This window comes from Otolemur garnettii, unplaced genomic scaffold (assembly GCF_000181295.1).
Source record: "Otolemur garnettii isolate 467f Iridium unplaced genomic scaffold, OtoGar3 scaffold00049, whole genome shotgun sequence".
NCBI classification, from domain to species: Eukaryota; Metazoa; Chordata; class Mammalia; order Primates; family Galagidae; genus Otolemur; species Otolemur garnettii.
In genome coordinates this window covers 714,352-737,254 of record NW_003852444.1, presented here as the reverse complement: position 1 = coordinate 737,254, position 22,903 = coordinate 714,352, and the positions used below count along the sequence as shown (strand labels likewise).

At 37.1% G+C, this 22,903-nt stretch overlaps 1 protein-coding gene across 1 annotated transcript in view; it reads right to left on the bottom strand.

Moving 5' to 3' along the window:
- The window catches only part of TPK1 (thiamin pyrophosphokinase 1), a 259,770-nt gene extending 249,609 nt beyond the window's left edge, over window positions 1-10,161 (bottom strand). Inside the window, exons 1-2 of the mRNA XM_023514240.1 lie at window positions 10,077-10,161; window positions 9,708-9,766 (exon numbers count right to left, since the gene is read on the bottom strand). Coding sequence (XP_023370008.1) covers window positions 9,708-9,750 — 43 coding nt within the window. The 5' untranslated portion in view covers window positions 9,751-9,766; window positions 10,077-10,161. The remainder of the gene's footprint in view (window positions 1-9,707; window positions 9,767-10,076) is intronic.
- Window positions 10,162-22,903: the final 12,742 nt, after the last annotated feature.

Here is a 22,903-nt window from a genome sequence, read left to right as displayed (position 1 = left end):
CAGAAACATAAACTACACATTAGAGTCTAAAGATTTAGTACAAAGAAAGTAAACCAAAGAAAAAAGTAAACTATACAATTAGCATTAATAATTACTTACACTAATTGTATGTCAAAGTGATGGCATTTTAGATAAATTACATTAAAGAAAATATAAACCTGAAATTAAAAGGATTATTTTTAACCTTCTCGATGAGTTACTGGGAAATTTTAAATTATATTACACAAGAAGTTACATTTGCATGGTGTTGTGCTGGGCAGCCTGCTACAGGGTGAAATCTTTCCAAGTCAATTTTGTCAACCCTTTTTTACTTTCCTATCACATTTACTAGAGTCTGGCCCATAATCAATAATCAGGAAATGGCATATGAACACAGAAAATTTTGTAGAAAACAACAGCCAAATAAGACCAAAAGTAACTCTTGATTCACATACCAGCTATATTCTATTGGAATGACATTTAAAAATTCCCTTATTTGTTAATCATGGGAATACTGAAATATGAACCCAGTCAATTTTTTTTATAAAATTCATACCCGAAAAAGCAAACTCACATACCCAATTTGTTACAGACTAAATGATCCCCTGCACCCCCACCCTCAATGTATGTTGAAGTTCAAAGCTCCAATACCTGCGAATGTGACTGTGTTTGCAAACACAGTACAGTGGGAGGTAAATAAAGAATAATGAAGTCTTATGAGTGGGCCCTAATCCAGTTAAGACTCATGCCCTTATAATAATAGACTAGGACACAGATATCACAGAGGGGCCACCTTGTGAGGATACGTCTAGGAGGCACTCATCTCCAGGACAAGTGGAGAGGCCTCAGGAGAAAACAAACCTGTGAATACCTTGATCTTGAACTTACAGACTCCAGAATTGTGATAAAATGAAGTTTTGTTGTTTAAACCCCCCAACTTACAGTACTCCATTACAGCTTCCCTAGAAAACTATTAGAATACATTGTTCTAAATGCTTACAAATGTTCCAGTAACTGAGCGGAGATTTGATTTTTATACCTAAAACTACAAATTCAGTTACACTGGCCGTATTTCAGGTGTTCAGCATCTACTGGATTGGACAGCACTGACTGAGAGAACAGACAAAACCAGAAATTTCTAACAAGTGTGCCCAATTGTTTGGGAGGGGTGATCAAGAAACATGTCACTATTTAATGAAGCATTTTTAATCTTTAATTTCAAAAAAGGTACACGTACGTGACTCAAATCTACCCTCATGTCATTCTTACTATGTGGTAAAGGAAGGGAGTTAAGAGTTTAGGGCCATGAGTGATATACATGAATGTTACCACTGGGTTTGACTGTCATACGGAAAACGATACAGATAAAAAGAATACATTTATCATTACAAAGGAATCAGCGCTTCAAACACAGATCACCCAGGGATTCCCAAATAAATAAGCCACAGGTAAACTGAGGAAGGCTAATATGACTTTGTAAATTTAATCAGGTATTTTCAATGGAAACTAAGTGTCCAGGAATGTAAAAGTTGGCATTAATACCATATTGAACAAGATATCCCCAAATTCATTAGCACTTCACCAAGAGGCATCAAAAAAGTATGTCCACTATTTATAATTTCATGTACATATAAAGTTCAATGAAAATGAAAGAAAATTACAGAGTTCACACAACAAGAACATTTCAGCTAGATGTATCAAAATTCTCTTTCACCTAAATGGAATGAATACATTTAATAAAAATAAGTAACTTTGTCCTATTAAACAAAATTATAGGACATTACTTTTTTGTACCAGACTCATGCACTAGGCCCCAGAAGACCAAACACAACTGGAGTCACTCACAGTACATGCCACACAATCTAACTGAATCTTTAAGGAAGCAGACAGACTCCAAACAGACCAGATTTTTCTGAAAACAGGAAATTCCAGTCTAGCTGAGTCAAGGTAGCAAGTCCCCTCCACTTTAATCCTAATGAAAAAATAATAATAATAATAGTAATAATAAATAAAATAAAATAACCTGGAGTTAACCAGTTTTTCTATTGCTTTGTTTCCTTGTTCCCACTTTACAAAACACACTGTTCTGCTCCTTCAGGTGGGAGCTCTCATTCTACTTTGTAGGATCACTGATTCTCTAATCATACATAAAGGGCAAATAGAACTATAACTAAATTTGTTGTACTTTTGTCTTTTGATACTCCTTTGAGAATTAATCAGAAAAACAAATGTATATATTTCAAAATTTTGAACTCCAGTAATTAGTATATTAAAATTTATCTAATGTAAAGTTCTAATAAGAGGACTACATTTCAATACAACTCTACTTCTGTACTTAATCTTCATAATGCCTTAAATTTGCCCAACAACTTCTTGCCTGGATATATTCCCATTTTGTATACAGTATGAAAGCTCTAATAAATCAACTGATATGCCTAAAATCATGTAACTATGAATGGTCCCCAATTCACAAAGATGACTGAAGATGATGTTATCTATCAGACATGGCATGTGGCAAGTCGAGGAGCGTCTGTAGTGAAGAGGTCAGGGCAAACTCGAACTGAGGCTGGTCTTCTACATTCAGTCCTTTCCTATAAATGTTATCGTGTTTAAAGCATTAGAACTGTGCCTAACACAGTGTTATGCAAATGTCAGTTATTAGAGAAATCTGGGCTATAATTACATCGACTTGAACAGGTATGCACTAATAATACTTAAAATAGTAATTAAATTCAAAATAAATCTCAACATTGGTAATTCAGTTCAGAAGAAATAACTCTCAAGGGCATTACAGTCAAAGGAATCTTTTTAAAATTTAAAGACACATATTCGTTTGCAAAGAAATATACAGTAAGCAATAAAAGAATTAACACCATAAAATGTATTTATGAAGATCAAATTATGTGGAGAAAATAAAATGGAATTTTTGATTCTGAGATATATTTTTGAAGTGAATGATGTTACATATCAAATTGCTGTATTTTTAATTCCATTTGATACATTTAAGAGTGATATAAATAGCTTTATTTAAAATATCAATATTCAATATCAAGCAGATTAAAAACATAAGGGACAAGTGTGCTAAATTTAAAAAGACTAAACCAAATGCACATTGGAACAAATAACTAGAAAAGTGATTTTTGGAATAACAGGGAAATTTACAGTGGAGTTATGAACTGAATAAGGCAATTTACATTACATTCCAATTTTATTTAAAAAATAAATACCAATATGTATTTATACACAGCAAATATCTGGAGAGATGTAAATATAAACGTACACAGCCCACACAATGGACACATGTGGTTCTGATAGTAATAATCTCTGAGAAGTTGGGATATGGTATTTTTATTTCATTTTTATTTGTATCTTAAACTTTCTATAATTCAGAGGTACTATGATGTAAAAACATACAAAATTTAAGCAACTTTTGTCAATTATATCTCAATAGAGCTGAAAAAAACCTAAAAATAAAACCAATAGTATTTTTATCAAACCAGAAATTAAAACTTCTGCGTTTGCTGTGTATGTTAAGAATATGAACTAAGCATGTGGAAAAATAATTCTTCTAAGTTTTGGCTCTTCACCTATACTTTGGCTATGAAGTATTTAAAGTAAATCAACTTTACTTTCTTAAAAACATTTCAAACATATGGAGTTCTGAATATAAAGCTTCATAATAAAAAGTGAAAGAATCACAGGCATTGAAAAACTAAGCAAAAATGTCCAGATTTATAAAAATATGCTGAAAGGCATCCATATTTATAAAATGTAAAAGAGCTATGGTATGTCCTTACCATTTAAATATTTTTATTCATTTTAAAAATAAAAATCATTTTCATAAAAAGTTTAAAAGACTATTAAAAAATGCTAAAATGTCTTGAATGTTTGTATATAGCCATGTTAAGTGCTTTATACATATCCTTTTCTTTTTCTTTTGAGAGAGGGCCTTTCTGTCTCCTGGTGTGGTGTGATTACAGCTCACTGCAACCTCAAACAAGCAATCCTCCTGCCTCAGCCTCCACAGAAGTTGAGATTAGATTACCAGTCACTGCATCTAGCTTTTTGTTGTTGTTGTTGTTGAGACAGGGTCTTGCTATTTTGCCTAGGCTCAAGTCTAACTCCTAGACTCAAGGGATCTTCCTGCCTCAGTCTCTCAAGTAGCTAAGACTACAGGTATGCATCACCATACTAGCTAAATTTTCTATTTATTGTAAGGACAGGGTCTCACGATTTTGCTCTAGCTGGTCTTGATTCTCCTGCCTCAGCCTCTCAAAGTGCTAGGATTACAGGCATGAGCCACTGCCCCTGGCTTAAACATATTATTTAACCTTTATAACAACTCTCTTTTGGAAAGTGTTGTTTTTTCCTATTTTACTAATGAAACAAATCAAGATTTAAAGAACTATATCCAGAACATATATATAAAGAAGTCCCACCAATTTTTTTCTAAAAAAAGAAAAGATAACCCAATTGAAAATGAATAAGAAACATCAACATAAGATATGCAAAGGCCAATAAACAAACGATAAGCAATCTATCAAAAGAGAAACAGTAATTAAAAATCATAGCCATATCTCTATATACCCATCAGATGGCTATAATTTAAGAATAACAAGTCTAAGAACTGGCAAAGATCATTCTAGGTAATAAATTAAGAATGAGCTAAGGGAAGAATATTAAAACCAGAAACAAATGTTCCCACAAGGTAGTTTAGCTGAGAGGTGAATGATAAAAAAAGCATCTGGTATTGTATTAAACAGTGACTAGAGTAAGTAACAATACACTGTATAGCTGAAAAATGTTAAGAGGAGTGTGGTGAGGTGTTCTCACCACAAAAAATAAGGTACGGGAGGTAATATTATGTTAATTACCATAGCTTGATTTAGCCATAATACATACCCACATCAAGACATCATTTTGTATTATCTTGCTCAATAAAAGGATGAGAATAGGTTTAAAAAATCATTTTAGGAGGGCACGATGACTCATGCCTGTAATCCCATCATTCTGGGAGGCTGAGGTAGGTAGATCCCCTAAACTCATGGGTTTGAGACCAGCCTAAGCTAGAGTGAGATCCCGTTACTAAAAACATCCAGGCATTCTGGAGGGCACCAATAGTCCCAGCTACTTGGAAGGCTGAGGCAAGGGAATTGCTTAAACCCAAGAGTTTGAGGTTGCTGTGAGCTATGACATCACAACAATCTCCCTGGGGCGACAAAGTGAGACTCTGGCTCAAAAAAAGAAAGAAAGAAAAATTGAAAAATAATAAAGAAATTAAAAATCATTTTGTACACCATAAGTATGTACAATTTTATTTGTCACGTAAAACTTTTTTTAAAGTAATATGAAAAGTAGTTAGGAATCAGAGCATGGAATGCCTTTGAGACAAGGACTTTAACACATACTTGGTTAATAAAGTACAACGATGACATGAATGACACAATCTAGTTAATTGAGTTTGAGTCCCCGCTTATCTGTGGTTTCGTTTTCCAAGTTTCAATTACCCAGGGTCAACTGTGGTCTGAAAATAACAAATGGAAAATTCCAGAAACAATTTCTAAGTTTTAAAATGTGTGCCTTGCTGAATAATGTAATGAAATGTGTCATCCAGCTCCGAATGCTCATCAGTCCTTTAGCCAGTGTCCTGTTTGCTGCGTAGTAGCCACCTCAGTTGCCAGATTGAAAAAACACCATTGTACCCCTGTCCCTCAGTATCAGCGGTGGACTGGTTCCAGGATCCCTCAGGATACCAAAATCCACAGATGCTCAAATCCTAGATAGAAATGCTGTGGTGTTTGTACATAACCTACACACATCCTGCCATATATTTTAAATGACCTCTAGATTAATTTTAATACCTAATACAGGGCTAGGCACCATGACTTACGCCTATAATCCTAGTTCTTTGGGAGACTGAGGTGGGAGGATCACTTAAGACCAGCCTGAGCAGGAGGCCACCCTGTTTCTACAAAAAAACAGAAAAATTAGCAGAGCTTGGTGGTATGCATCTGTGGCCCTGACTACTCAGCAGGCTGAGCTAGGAGGATCACTGGTTTCCAGGAGTTTGAAGATGCAATGAGCTATGATCACACCACTGCACTCTAGCCCAGGAGACAGAGAAAGACCTTGTCTCAAAAAACAATAAATAAATAAATCTTAATACAACGTAAATGCCACATAAATAGTTGTTATACTGTATTTTTATTTATATTTTAATGTTGTTATTATTTTAACATTAGTATTTTCTCAACAAGGTTGGTTGAATCCAAGTATGGGGAAGCCACAGATATAGAAGGCCAAGTGTACAGGGTTTGGTACTACCTGGGGTTTCAGGCATTAGCGGGAGTTTGAGAACACATCCCTCACAGATCAGGGGGACTACAGTACACAAAGATTACTTGGTATAGAATGTTTCAAAGAGGTAGTCCACGGAAACCTTCAAATACTCCTATCTCCAAATATGCAATCAATTCCTCCATCCTCTACAATCTGGTTTTACCCCCACTGCCAACCACATTCTTCGACCCAGCCACACTGTCTCTTTACCCAACACCTTGTGACCGTCTTCGTGCCCAGGTGCTTCACTGAGCGAGATGTCTCAAGGGTGGCCCATCGCCTGCCAATGCTCTTCTGATTTCCCTGTGCCTCTCTCAGGTTAAATCCAGTGCTCTTTTGGAGGCTGACATCTGGTTCATCTCATGATTTCTCTGCCTACTCCAGCCTGCCTCTCCTCTCCTTCTTCTACAGTTCCTGCAGCTCCCATTTAGGATCGACAACACAAAATTTGACATCTAACTAGAATCTAGTTTTGTTCTTGACTCTGCAATCACAGACTATAAACTCTTAGACAGAAAAGACAACATCTTTCACTTATGTATCCCTGACAGCACCTACTGTCAGAGGACATACACTGGCTGACGGTTCCTGTTAATAACCAGAAATGCAATCACACCCTTGATCCAGCAACTGCATTTCTAAAAATTTTCCCTAATGACATACTCTCAAAAAAATGTAAAAATATTATGATGAAAGACATGCATCATAGATTGTAATAGTAAAAATCAGAAATAACACACATGTCTCTTATGAAGGACCAGTCAGAGTCTATACTGACCATGAAAAAAAAAATTGGGATATCTACATATATGGACCATAAAGCAGAAAGTGAAAAAAGCTGTAGAAAAGGGCATAAAATAGGTCCTATTTTTATTCATACACACAAACAAAATTTAGAACACATAAATTTTTTGAATGATAATCTCTGTGAAGTAGGATGGATAGTTATTTCTAGAAGACAGCTATTTCTGGAAGAGAGCATATAGGAAACATTCATCCTTGGGTAGAAAGCTGCTTTTCTTTAAATAACATGCATTTAACTTTAGTTATAAGACAATTAAAATTACTTTCTTTCTCTGGGCTAGTAATCACCATTGGAGAGATAAGTATTCTGGTCCACAATACTTTTCCTAGCAACTTCTTAATCTCTAGAGAATCACCACTATTGTTGCCTAGTTCACTATACCAAATCTGAGTAAGCGTTACAGATAAATCATACCAACAAATTAAACTCACAGGAGGTATTAACAGAAAAACCATTTCTCTGATAGAGTAAATATTAAATATCTGTTTCATGAACAGAGTCCTTCTAACAAAGCCTGGCATTGCATTATTTGCTCATAGTAACAGTTCTGGTTTTAAATATTTTATGCAGTTTTTAAATATCTTATATATAACCAGAGTCAACATAAACTTGCCTGAGGCTCTTGTTTCAAGGCCAAAGCTAGAGAGGGGATAGGAATCTCTGTATAGTTTTATCCATAGAAACAAAATGAAAAATCTATGAGAACCCCCCACAGGAGTACTGGATTCAGTCCTGATGGATCTGTACTTCATACAAAGTATCACATATCCTTAGCGTATCCCTACAGGCCTCCCTCCAGCATGTTTACACATGTTCTAACTTAAGCATTCAAGGCCTTCTCCACTAAGCCACTAATAAAAAGAGGAAGCAGAGCTATCTTTCCTCACGTGGTACTCCAAACCTTTTCCATTTCAGCATTGACCCTCAGATCCAACTGCCTGTTTCCCCCTCAGATGCACTGTTGAATACAACAGCGTATAGCTATTGAAGCTAAGTGCTTTACATGTATTTATTTATGCTTACAATACCCCTGTGATGTATTCCTATTTTATAGACACAGAAACTGAAATGCAAGGTCACATAAGTGGCAAATCTAGGATTTAAACCCAGAGACTTTTTTTTATTATTATTAAATCATAGCTGTGTACATTAAAGCAGTCATGGGGTACAATGTGCTGGTTTTATATACAATTTAAACCGAGAGATTTTAATTCCTCAATACAATCTTCACTATGAAGCATTTACTATCTGATATAGTTCTTTTAACCTAAAAACCACTAGAAATCTCAGACAGGAAAGCTTTTAACATTTTAGAAACAAATCTGAAAGTCAACAGGACATCTGAATCAACTCTTGGAAATACTGTTGGTCCCGCTACTACTGGGTAACTGAGAAGTATGAAACTTAATTTACAACGTGTTTGTTTTTGCCTATGCTTTGCTTAACCTTCGAAAAGCTGTTTACAGTAATAAACAGCTAACATCTGAATCAGGTAAAAGATAACTGGGCTCAGATTCTAGTTTTATCATTGTTTTTCTCCACCTGTAAAACAAGATATAAAGGTGTACATAAAGAACTTCAGCAAAGTGAATGACTACATAGTACAAAGTCATAGCACCTATAATTACTGCTAGCCTTTGACCAGCACCCTCAGGATGTGGAATAACTAACAAGCTAAAATCAAATTCAAAGTCAGTTGTGGTGGCTTATACTAGCTGCACTAGTCCCAGCTACTCAGAGAGGGGCGGTAGCAGGAGGATCATTTAATCCCAGGAGTTTGAGTCCAGCCTGAGCAACATACCAAGATCCCATCTCTAAAAATAATTTTTTTAAGTTAAAAAAAAAGAAGAAGCAAATTCAATACCTAAAACAAGACCCATGAGTGTGTTTATATAAAATACATGTAAACATTTAAAAATTACGCTGTTTAAACTTATAAAATCGTTAAACTAGAAATTGTATATAATGGAAACCCAATGAAAACTAATGGGTTAATTTAAAACGATTACCACCACAAAATTATCAAACAGAAGTCAGTAACTACACAAGAATGAATGTTACTGACAATTAGTCGGCCTCATAAAAACTCAATCATTCCATTCCATCTATTTCGTTCCGAAGTACAATAATTTCCTTAACTGAATATTATACCTCTGAAGCATTTTACATAACCACTCATCAATCTTTTACTGGGTAAGCTTGGGCCCTTTCAATGGATTAAAAATTCATCATGTAACAAGAACCGTGACTGTCCTTCATGTCCTTCCAGTCTAGTGTTCAGGGGTCGAGATTTGTTCCTACTGTTGCCTTAAGCGTACAGCTAACTTTGCAGGCAGCCTGCTTACTGGGCTCCAGGCTCCTCACAACTCTATATGGCAAGGACTAGTATTTATGCTCATTTTTTAGATGAGAAAACTAAGGCACAAGACAGGTGGAGTTAGTTATGGCTAGTACAGCAGTGGCTCCAGGGGCAGAAGCTAGACTGGAAACCAGTCTAGGTCTACAGTCCCGTCCTTTTAATCTCCTGACGCCTCTAGGAAGGGACCCGTCATTGACACTGTAAAACGTGGAAAAAATACAGTACCAGTGGGAAGCAGGGGCTCCAGCGGGGTAAAGGCACGCTCCATAGCGGATTACTGGCCTCTGCATTTAAAAAAAAAAAGCGAAATTAGAGTTTCTCAAATGTAATCAAACAACTAAACAAGCTTGGTGCACTGAGCTACATATGAATGGAGACCCCTGAGGCTGCGTGCTCCGGGGCACCCCCGGGAAAGCCGCTGCACTTGTCATGCCGGGCGGCCCCGGGAGGGGCGCGAGAGGAAGCCCCAGGGCAGGCTAGGACTTCAGTGGCCCCGCCAGCCTCGCCCCGCGCGTCCGTCACCATCCGGGGACCAGGGGAGCGAGGGAGTCGTCCCCTCCCGCGGCCCGCGCGCCGAGCGGCAGTGGCACTTACACAATGGCGGGTGGAGCCACGGCGAGGGCTGCGCAGGCGGTGGGAGCGACGGCGATCGACCGCTCGGCGCTCGGCTGAGGAGCCTGGGGCGGCGCGCGGCCCGCGGGAGCAGGGTCTGTCTCCAGGCCCCGCCCCCTTCCGGCTTCGTGGCCCTTGGTCGGGGCCGGGACTGCAGGGGCTGCGGCTCCGTGCCCAGATCTGCTGGCGAGCTAGGCTCTAGCTACGTCTGCCGAGCCCTCCACGCTCCGCGTTGGCAAGGAGGTGGCCATCTGCTCGAAACCAAGCCGCGAGTTCCCCTCCACCGTCTTACCTGGCTTGCGAGCCGAGCAGACTGAGTTTGCCACAGCCAGTCTCCTCGGTCCTCGTTCTCCTTGATCTCTCGCGTCCCTCCAGGGTCCTTCCTGAACGCTGCTTCCTTAAACGCTTTCCTTCCTTCGCTTTGTGGAAACAATCAGAATGTTTTCGATGGAAGAAACTTAAAGACGCCTCCTTTACTGAGCAAGCCTGGTGTGTGGGAAAGTTCTTAGATAAAATTACTCTGCAGGCACCTGCCAGTTCTCCTCCGTGGTAGTGTGAGGACCTAGAAGGCCAAACTAACTCCATTTTGTTAAATTTTATTTTTGCTGCCTAGTCGTTTTTTTCTCTTGCAGCTGCAAACTAAGACAGTTTAAACTTCCCCCTTTGCCCAGTGCTTACCCTATGACCCACCCTTACACAACATCTGCCCCGAGCAATAGCAACCCACACCCAGGCCAAACAGCTTAAGAAAAGTACTACCCTACCACCCAAAGCCCCCATCAACTTCCTCCAGTAACCCCCTCCCTTCTTTCTTTCTGTACCCCTTAAAACCTCCATCTTAAAGTCGGGGCTTCTCTGCTCTCCTGCTGCGCCAGGATCGGGAAGCCCAGGCCTGTAATAAACAAGCCTCTTGCTCTTTGCATCAGATTCGGTCTCAGAGTGATTTGGGGGGGATTCTGTGACTTAGGCATAACAGTAGAGGAGACAAAACTTCACCTTTACCCTCTCTGAGTTCCCCGCCTGGGGCTAAAACATTAAATTCACTTAAGACAGTTTATCCAGAAAAAAAGCAACAGGTTTTCTTATCTGTGTGGGAGTCGCCACAAGAAGTGACCTTATGAAGGTGCAAACCTAAATGCTTATATGCTAGTATTAGCTGTGACACATTCCAAAAGTCCACATTTACAAATGCCATTGATGAAGCTAATCGATCAAGTGGGTACAGGGAAATATTTGCACTTGTAAATCGTGCTGTCTTTACCTAAAAAGGACTATAAATCTGTCAGTAAAATGATAGCCAAATTATATCGGGTATTCAAGAACACATCAAACATACTTGAACAATGAGATAAATTTGATAGATTGCAAATGATTGTTAAATAATAAAAATTTACTGTGACTGATAAATTATTATTTACCAGCTACTGTGTCGAGAGTTTTTATATTTTATTACTCTAAGATGTAGGCTCCAAGAAAACAAGGACCAAAATTTAATTATTCATTTTTGAGCTGTCAACAGAAAAGATCCCAAACTCAGTAAAATAATTTAGAGGTTTATTCTGAAATGAGTATATGTGATTATGGCCCAGAGAGCCACACCCAAGAAGCCTTAAGGAAGTGGTCTGTGGTTGGGTTACAGCTGGGTTTTATACACTTCAGGAAGACAGTAATTGCATACATCTAACGTCATAAATCAATACATGAAAGGTGTGGGGTTAAAGTTTAAAAACTGTTTGATTTGTAATTGGTTAAAGAAATGAAGCTGTTTCTAAAGATTTGGTATGTTTTTAAGTTAAGGAAGTCTGTTAATCAGAGGTAAATAAGACATAGACTCAAAAGCTCTGTTAAGTAAGTTAAGGACCTTCAGGTTTCTCTGGCATAGCCTTAGGCTTGTTAAGGAGTTACAAAATATCTCTAAGAAGGGAAGAGGGCAAGAAGCAGCAGGTGTGACCTTCCTTCTCACAGGCAGCAACTGAGTGTTGGGCTATTTCTGGGGTCCCTTGGGCCACCAGAGGGTCCATTTAGTCAACTGGCTTAAGATTTTATTATAGTGCACAGAATTCTCACTCTCTAGCACAGCTGTGATGGAGAGCAAGCAATCAATTCATATTTATTGAATGTTCATACTGAAATTGTTTGCAATATCCTGGCAGGCTACTTCTCCAGTTCTTCCCACGGCTGGCTCATCCATAAAAACCTCAGCACAAAAGGGACTTCCCTTCAGTTACTCTTTATGTTTGTTTGTTTTCCCAAACAGCTATAATCCCAATCTGTCATCATCTTGTTTACTTGTTTATGATTTGTCTCTCTCCCTGCTGGAGTCCTAACTCCCTAAAAGCAGGAACTACTTCTGGAGAAATAGAAGCTGCTATTTCTCCAGCCAAATGGTATGACTCACAGAGTGTAGAGGTTCATAAAATGTTTACAAAATGAGTTAACAAATGGTGAGAAAAAAATGGAAAATAACAGGCATACCTGATTATATTGTACTTTGCTTTTTTATGCCTCAAGATACTGTGTTTTTTTACAAATTGAAAGTTTGAGGCAACCCCATGTCCAGCAATTGTATAAGTGACATTTTTCCAATAGCATGTGCTAGTTTTGCATCCCTGTGTCACATTCTGGTAATGCTCACAGTACTTTGAACACTTTCTTTTTTGTTTTTTTTTTTTTTTGAACACTTTCATTATTATAATATCTGTTACAGTGATATCTATGATCACTGATTTTGATTGCTTCCCTATTTCTTGAGATAATGATAGTGAAATTAGGCCAGTAAGTATTCTCACAATAGCCACTAGGTGTTCAAGAAAAAGGAAGAGTCCCCTGTCTTTGAATCAAAAGAGAGTCCCACTTTGAATCAAAGAGTCCTACTCTTTGAATCAAAAGCTAGAAAAGATTAGTGGGCAAAGCATATTGAAAGTGGAGATAGGCAAGAAAGCTAGGCTTCTTGTGCCAATCACTTGATATAATATGAATCCAAAGAAAAAATTCTTGAAGAAAAATAAAAGTATTACTCTAGTAAACACATGAATGATAAGAAAGAAAAACCGTTTATTTTCTCATCTGGAGAAAGTTTTGGTGGTCTGGCTAAAAGAAACCAGCTACATATTCCCTCCATCCAAAGCCTAATACAGAGCTGAGTCCTTACTCTTTTACGAAGAGCAAGAGTGGTAGGAAACCATAGAAGAAAAGTTTGAAACTAGCAAAGGTTGCTTCATGAGATTTAAAGAAAGAAGCCATCTTTCATGTCATAAAAGTGCAAAGTGATGCAGCAAGTGCTGATGCAGAAGCTGTAGGAAGATCTAACTAAGATCCTTCATGAAGGTGGCTACACTGAACAACAGATTTTCAATGTCGATGAAACAGTCGTCTATTGGAAGAAGAGACCATCTAAGACTTCGTAGATAGAGAAGTCAATTCCTGGCTTCAAAATTTCAAAGGACAGGCTGACTCTCTTGTTAGGGCCTAATGTAGCTGATGACTTTAAGTTGAAACCAGTGGTCACTTACCATTATGAAAATTCTAGAGCCCTTAAGAATTATGATAAATCTACTACTCTAACTGGGTTCTATAACTGGAATAACAAAGCCCGGGCGACAACACATCCATTTACAGCATAATCTGCTGTATATTTTAAGTCCACTGTTGAGACCTACTGCTCAAAAAAAAAAAAAGAAAGAAAGAAAAAAGTTTTCTTTCAAAATATTACTGCTCATGTACAATGCATCTACTTGTCCAATAGCTCTGCTAAAGATGTACAGGAAATTGATGTATTTGTATGCATGCTAAAACAATATTCATTCTGAACCCCATGGATCAAGTAGTAATTTCTACTTTCCAGTCTTATGCATTAAGCAACAATCTCTGGTCAGGCACAGTGGCTCACACCTGTAATCCTAGCACTCTGGGAGGCCAGGGAGGGTGGATCACTTGAGCTCAGGAATTCAAGACCAGCCTGAGCTAGAGTGAGACTTGGTCTCTACTAAAAATAGAAGGAAAAAAAAAATACTAGCCAGGTGTTGTGGCAGGCACCTGTATTCCTAGCTTCTTGAGAGGATGGGGCAAGAGGATCACTTAAGCCCTGGGGTTTAAGGTTTCTGTGAACTATAACACCACAGCTATCTAGCCTGAGGCAATAGAGTGAGACTCTGTCTCAAAAATATAAACAACAGTCACTATCTGTCATAGATAGTGATACCTCTGAAGGATGTAGGCAAAAAATTAATAAATTAAAAAGATTATGAAAAGGGGCTCAGCTCCTATAGCTCAGCAGCTAGGGCACCAGCCACATACACCAAAGCTGGTGGGTTTCAATCCCAGCCCAGGCCTGCCAAACAACAACTACAAAAAATAGCCAGGCGTTGTGGCAGGCCCTTATAGTCCTAGCTACTTGGAAGGCTGAGGCAAGTGAATCACTTAAGCCCAAGAGTTTGAGGTTGCTGTGAGCTATGATGCCACAACACTCTACTCAGGGTAACATAGTGAGACTGTCTCAAAAAACCAAAATTCTGAAAAGGATTCACCATTCTAGATGCCATTAAGAACATTCATGATTTGTGGGAGGTCAAAATATCAATACCAACAAGAGTTTGGAAGAAGTTAATTCCAACATCGTGGATAAATTTGAGGATTTCAGGACTTCAGTGCAGGCAGTAATTGCAGATTCAGGGGAAATAATAAGAAAACTGGACTTAGAAGTGAAGTCTGGGCTAGGCATAGCGGTGAGTGCCTGCAGTCCCTGCTACTCAGAACGCTAAGGCTGAAGGATCCCCTGAGCCCAGGAGTGTAGATCCAGCAAGACCCTATCGCTAATGAATAAATAAATATTTTTTTTAAAAAGGAAAGTATCTTCATTATATGCTGCAGGCTGCTTCTCCCACCCTCCCCAAAAAAAGAAGGAAAAAAAAGAAGTGGGGGCAGGGCGCAGTGGCTCACGCCTGTAATTCTAACACTCCAGGAGGCTGAGGCAGGTGAGTGTTCTGAGCTCACGAGTTCGAGACCAGCCTGAGCAAAAGTGAGACCTCATCTTTACTAAAAATAGAAAAACTTAGGCAACAGGATCGCTTGAGCCCAAGTTGTAGGTTACTGTGAGCTGTGATGTCACAGCACTCTACTCAGGACAACTTGAGACTCTGTCTCAAAAGAAAAAAAGAAATGGACCCAATGATGTGACTGAATTGCTGCAACCTCATAATAACATTTTTTTGATATTTTTAAATTTTTCTTTCATTTTGGGTACATAATAGTTGTATATATTTATGGGGTACATGTGATGTTTTGATACAGCCGTACAATGTATAATCAAATCAGGGTAATTGGGATATTTCTTTGTGTTAGAAACATTCCAATTCCATCCTTTTAGTTATTTTAAAATATAAAATATTAGTTATTCCTAACACTGGAATGTTAGAAACATTGCAATTCTATTCTTCTGGTTATTATTGACTGTAGTCCCTTTGTTGTGCTATCAAATACTGATCTTACTCATTCTAACTCCAGGATGTCCCAAAAGTTGCTCCTAAAATCACCAGACATATAGAAAATGGGAAATTGTAGCTAAATATACTTTATTTATAAAATATTCATTACAAAATTTTATATAGAGGAGCCAACACATAGAGAATATTTTGTAAACATTTTATAAAATTTTGTAATTTTACAAAATTTAGGGGTGACTTTTGGGGCACCCAGTATATTTTTGCAACCATTAACCATCCCCACTTTATTGTCCCTCCTCACTACCTTTTCCAGCCTCTGGTGATTAGCTCCATGAAATCAATTGTTTTAATTTCATGCTCCCACATACGAGAATATGTGAAGTTATCTCTTCAATATACTGATTTCTTTTCCTAATAAAAATTTAATGGATAAAGAGTTGCTTCTTTTAAAGAAGTAAAGAAAGTGGTTTCTTTAGATGGAAACCACTCCCAGTGAAACTGTTGTGAACATTGTTTAAATGACAATAAAGGACTTAGAATATTACATAAATGTAGTTGGTAAAGCCATGGCAAAGTTTGAGGATTGACTCCAATTTTGAAAGTTCTATTGTAGGCAAAATAGTATCCAACGGCATCTCACTCTACAGAGAAACCTTTCAGGGAAGGAAGAATCAATCTCTCTATATATATTTATTTCATGATGACACCACAAAGTTGTCAAAATTTTCTTTTTAAATTGTAGGATAGGGCGGCACCTGTGGCTCAAAGGAGTGCCAGAGGTGGCGGGTTCAAATCCAGCCCCGGCCAAAAAAAAAAAAAAAAAAAAAAACTGCAAAAAAATAAAATAATAAAACAAATAAATTGTAGGATAAATTATGTCCCTTCTTGCTTAAAACTCATCAGCTAATTTTATACTAAAATGCATACTGAAAAGGCCCTGAATAAATTGACTTTTGTGTGTCTCCAATCATATTTCACAACAGTCTTACCCTTATATCTAAAACTCCATCCAAACTTGTTTCTTTGATGTATTTGCATACAAGTCCTTTCTATTTCTTTTTTTCTCTGCTAGAAATATTCATCCTCCATTCCCCAGTTCTTCACACAATTGGCTCATTCTCAGCTCAAATATCACCTCTTTACAGATGGCTTCCTGGATTTACTAATTAAAATGACCTCCCCTGATTACTTTAGCTTAGCATAGCTTCCCTTCTTTAGAACTCATTTTGTTAATTTGTTTATTGACTTTCTCCTCTAAGACAAGATAGTGACTTCCCCTGACCCTGCTGTAGTCTCACTGTCAAACAAAGGACATGGTACATAGTAAGCACTCTCTGTAGATATATATTTATGAAGGATTTATTAACCACAAAAAGAACAGCATAACACTGAAAAATATCGATTATACAATAGAATAAATATGAGCCATATAAATAATGTTATTTATTCAGGCTATGGATAATGTTTAGTGCATAAAAGCTTCGTGGACACTTGGCAATCACTCTACAAACTCCCAGGCATCAATACTCAACAGGCTGGAAGTCATTTGAGTAATAGAAAAATTCTTGTCTTAGGAATGAACAACTTGGCTTTCAGTACTGGAGAGGAGCAAACTCCTTGTTTAAATCACTCTTATATTTGTGAAAATTCACCAAAAAACAAAGTCACTCTTTTTTTTTTTTTTTTTTTGCTTGTTTGTTTTGTTTTGAGACAAAGTGTCACTCTGTCGCCCTGGGTAGAGTGCTCCCCTGACGTCATAGCTCACAGCAACTTCAAACTCTTGGGCTTGACCCAACATCCTCTTGCCTCAGCCTTCTGAGTAGCTGGAAGGACAGCCCTGCGCCACTACCTCAACTTGTTTTTCTATTTTTAGATGGGTCTTGCTCTTGCTCAGACAGCTCCCAAACTCCTAAGGAGTCAGTCTTGTTTAGTTGGTTTTTCAGGTTTTAAAAATATTTTATTTATGGGCAGTGCCTGTGGCTCAAAGGAGTGGAGTGCCAGCCAAAATATACTGGAGGTGGCGGGTTCAAACCCAGCCACAGCCAAAAAGTGCCAAAAAAAAAAAATATTTATTTATTATTTACTTACTTACCTGTAAAGATGGCAAATCAACCTAGAGGGCCTGCATTCAAGATGAACAGAAGTGAAAAGATTTAGGAGATCAGAACTCTTACACATTAGATGTAGGATATGAGAAATTTTACTCCTGAATTTATAGCTTTTGCAACTGGTAGTTGGTAGTTTCTTTCACTGAGCTTGGAGAGGGTAAGGCTAGGTAAGGGAGAGGGAAATGAATTTAAAATGAATATGATGACGTAAATTTACAAAAGCCTCACCTAACACATAGCAGTTTTGATGATTATGTATTTTTCAATCACCAAATTATGGAAGTTTGCAAAGCTGGCAAAATTTTATGTTAAAAGCTGGTCTTTTTTTTTTAAAGACTTTAATAAATAATTCATGTTCTTAAATGAGAAAACTTACTATGACTAAAAAAAAAAAAAACTCCAATTAAATCTAGTAAGTTTAATGCAATACCTTTCAAAACACCAGCAAGGTTGTTACAGAACTTGACAAACTGATTTTTAAGTATACAAAAGAGTTAAAGTGCATAAGAAGGACTAATGACTTTATTAAAAAGGATCAATAAGAAGAGACTTTTCCTGCTAGGTATAGAAAGCTATCACCACAGTAATTGAAAACTAGGTGCTATTGGTGTAGAAATAGTTAAATGTATGATAGAGCAAAGTAGAGTTCAGAAACAATATATGTGGTATTCACTTTATGGTAAAGGTGATATCTTACCATAGTGGGAAAGTATAGTGTGAATTTAACAGGTATTCTTGATGCAATTGTCTATACATGGAAAATAACAAAAATCAATTTCTGTTTCACACCATACAAAATACATTTCTAATATGTTAAAAACAAAATATATAAGTCAAAAGAAATTTTTGGGTAAGGATTTGCTCAAAAAAACTTGTATGGCAAAAGTCCTCTTCAGTCTTTCTATTTTCTAAGCTTACACTTTTTCTTCTTTTTTTCCTTCTAATTTTGAAGGCAATTTTCTCTTTCATTTTAGCTTCTTAAGTTGAAAGTTTAGGTTGCTGGTTTTAGGTTCTTCTCATCTATTAAAAACACTTAAATCCATAAATTTTTAAGGTATTCTTCAACTGCATCCCAAAGTTTTATTTTATTTTATTTTATTTTATTTCAGATCAATATGAGGATACACATGGTTACATGGTTTTCTCTCATTGGCTAAAGTCTGAGTTCAGTTGAGCCCTTCCCCTAGCGGGTGTCCTCATACTCTTCCCTGTGCCCCTTAGGTGCGAGCAAGTCTATCCTCCTCTCTCTTCTGCTCTTGCTTTCCCTTCCCCCCCAAGCCCCGTGAATTAAAGTGTGTTTTTCTCTTGTGTGTGCATCCCAAAATTTACTGTGCTTTAATTATCATTCAGTTCAAAATATTTCCTAATTTCCTTTATGATCTTTTTCTCTAATCTATGTGCAGTTTACAAGTGTGATATTTAATGTCCAAATAATTTTGTATTTTCCAGGCATCTTTTTGTTGAGTTTTAGTTTAATTCTACTCTTATCTGAGAATAATTCTACTCTTATCTGAGACTATACACTGCAAATTTCAACAAATTTGTTTTATGTCCTGGCATATAGTCTACTTTGGTGAATTTTTCATATATACTAGAAAAAATTGTATTGTGTGGTTGTTTGTAGTATTCTGGACATGTCAATCAGATCAAGCTGTATGACAGCACTGTTCAGATCATCCCTGGTGTCACCAATTTTCTGTCTCATTGTCATGTCAATTATGAAGAGAGCAGTGTTTAACTCTCCAACTAAAGTTGAGTGTTTATCTATTTGTCCTTTCGGTTTTATACTCTTGTGGTTTATTCATTTTGAAACTACAATCTTGAACATCATAACATGTTTTGACAAAGGATGGACTATGTACATGATGGTGATCCTGTAAGATTATAATCTCACTGTTTACTGTACCTTTCCTATGTGTAAATGTACTGAGAAGCGCACTTAGCATTGTATTATAATTGCTTACAGTATCCAGTACAATAGCATCTGCTACAGGTTTGTAGCCTATGTACAATAGGCCATACCGGAGACCCTAAACAGCAGCTAATACCTTTTAGGATTCTGTAAGTACACCCTGTAATGTTTGTAGAACTATGAAATTGCCTAACAATGCATTTCCCAGAGCATATCTCTGTTGTTAAGCAACACATTGACTGTATATAATTAGATACAGTAATAATTATGATTAAATCTCTTCATGTATTGACAATTTATTCATTATAAAATGTCCCTTTATATCACAGTTAATATTCATTTTCCTGAAGTCTACCTTGTCAAATACTAATATAACCATACAGATTTCTTATGCTTACTCTTTGAAAGGAATATAATTTTCCATCCATTTACTTCTAACCTATCTTGACCTTTGTATTTCTTTAGCATTTTTTAAAGATAGCATATATTTGGGTCTTGCTTTTTAAAAACTTAGTCAGATAATCTCTTTTAATTAGAATGTTTATACCATTAACGAGTCAGTAATGTCCGGTTGTTTTTACTGTCTTCCTATTGGTTTTCTATTTGTTTTATCTGTTCTTGGTTCATTTTTTTCTGTTTTCTTTTAGATTGAGTATTATTTAGTATTCTACTTTTTTTATCTCCTATGAAATAATTAGCTATACCTCTTTCCTTCACTTTTTTACTGTTTGCTTGTACAATACATGGGTCACTACAAAAGTTTTGAGACAGACTGTGTTATGATCCATTATTTCACTTGTAAGAAGCACAGTCCACAGTACCCTCTCTGATTCACCCAGGCGAGTTTCAGCTGCTTGGCACGTCAGTGTTGCTGAGGGAGCTTCATTTGTTTCTGTCTGCATGGATTTTACATTTCTTAATTTTTGCATATTTCAAAATTTTCCTAACAACCCACATATGTGCCTTTAATTTATCACATTCTATCTTCTAAGTAATGTTATGTCACTTCACATATTATATAAAGATATGTGAGAAATATACTTCCATTTTACCCCTCCCCCCATGCTCTATGTTGTCATGATCAGAAATGTTGCTTTGTCTTAATTTAAGGAAAAATTTAGGCCAGGAATAGTGGTTCATGCCTGTATTCCCAAAGTTCTGGGGGACTGAGGCTAGAGAATGGCTTGAGGCCAGGAGTTTGAGATCAGCCTGAGCAGCACAACGAGAACCTGTCTCTAAAATATTTTTTTACATTAGCAGGCCTGGTAGTGCAATCCTGTAGTTCCAGCCACTCTGGAGACTGAGGTGGGAGGATCGCTTGGGTCTGGCTGCAATGACCTATGAAAGCATCACTCCATGCCAGCCTCAGAGCCAGAGCAAGACCCCGTCTCTAAAAAATGTTTAAAAAATAATAATTTAAAAACTTAAAGCACCCCCCTCACTTCTATATTTAAAAGAAACAAATAAGTACCACTTTATCTATTTGTCCGGCTTTTCTGGAGCTCTGTATTATGCTGTGTAAGCCCAGAGTCCTCACCGGCAGCATTTCCCTTCAGCATGAAGGACTTCATGAATATTTATTATGCAACACATGTGCTGCTGCTGAATTCTCTCAGCTTTTGCTTTTCTGAAAACATCTTTATCTCACCTTCACTTTTGAAAGATGTTTTGTTAGGATACAGAATCCTAAGCTAATAGGTCTTTCCTTTCAGTACCTTAAAGATAGGCCACTGCTCTTTTTGGTTCGCATTGTTTTTGAAAATAAGTTAAGGCAAGTCAGCTTCCTCCACTGCACGTGATCTGCATGTGTTTTCCTGTTTGTCGTCAAAATATTTATCACCGGTGTTCAGAAACGTCACCGTGTCGTGCTTAGACACAGTTTTCTTTCTTTGTAGTTACCCTACATGCAGTTCCTTGAGCTTCTCAAATCTGTGGGTTTAGAGTTTGAATCAAATTCAGAATGTTTCCAGATATTATTTCTTCCAATATTTTTTTTTCTTTTTCTATTACCTCTTCCTGTCACTCAAATTACATATATGTTATACTGTCTGATATTGTCTCAACAGTTCAGAAGGGGCCATTCATTTTCTTTCACTGTTTTTTCTCTTTCTCCTTCAGTTTTTTGTTTTTTTTTTTCATTTTTCAAAGCAGCTATATTTTTGTGTGTGTGTTTTCAATTTTGTTTTATTTATTTTTGTGTAAATTTATGGGGTATGTGAGAAATTTTATTACATGCATATTAATGTACAGTGATCAAATCAGGGCATTCATGGTGTCTATCACCATAAGTGCAATACATTTTTGTTGAGGATTGTCGTCCTACTCTGTTATCAAACACAGAATATATTTCCTGTATGTCTGTCCCTTTCAACCCCTCTTTTATTCATCCTCTCCTCTCCTCACTCATAATTCCCAGTCTCATCTATTTTTCCTCTCTACCCTTATGTGTTCTAAATTTTTAGATCCCACATATAAGAGAGATATTTCATCTTGTGCCTGGCTTATTTCACTTAAGATAATGGCCTCCAGTTCCATCCATGTTGCTACAAATAGCATGACTTTATGGCTGAGTATTATTCCACCATGTATATATACCACAATTTCTTTACCCATTCATCCATTGATGAGCAATCGGATTAGGTTCCCTATCTTTACTATTGTGACTACTTCCGCAATCAACATGTAAATACAGGAATCCCTTTGCTATATTGATTTTTTTTCTTCTAGTACCCACTAGTAGGATTGCTAACTTGGATAATAATTCTGTTTTTAGTTGTGTTAGCACTCTCCACACTGTTTTCCCTGGTGGGTGGCGGTACTAATTTACATTCCCACCAACAGTGTTTAAGAGTTCCCTTTTCCCCACATCCTTGCCAACATCTACTATTTTTTGTCTTTTTAATAATAGTCATTTTGACTGGGGGAAAAATATAGCACTGTGGTTTTAATTTGCATTTCTCCAGTGACTGGTGATATTGAGCATTTTTTCCATATACTTATTGGCTGTTTGCACATCTTCTCTCGAAAAATGTCTATTTGTGTCTTTCACATACTTTTTTAATGGCTTTATTTGCTTTTTTTTCTTATTGAGTTGTTTAAGTTTCTTGTATATTCTGGATATTACTTCCCCTGGTGGATGAATAGTTTCCAAATGTTTTCTCCCATTCAATGGATTGTCTCTTCACTTTTTGACTTTTTTTCTTGCTGTGAAGAAGATTTTTAGTTTCAGTAACATTTATCTATTTTTGGTTTTGTTTCCTGTGCTTTTGAGGTCTGTCATGGATTAATTGCCTAGACCAATGTCCAGAGAGTTTTCCCTGGATTTTCTTCTAGTATTCTTGCACACTG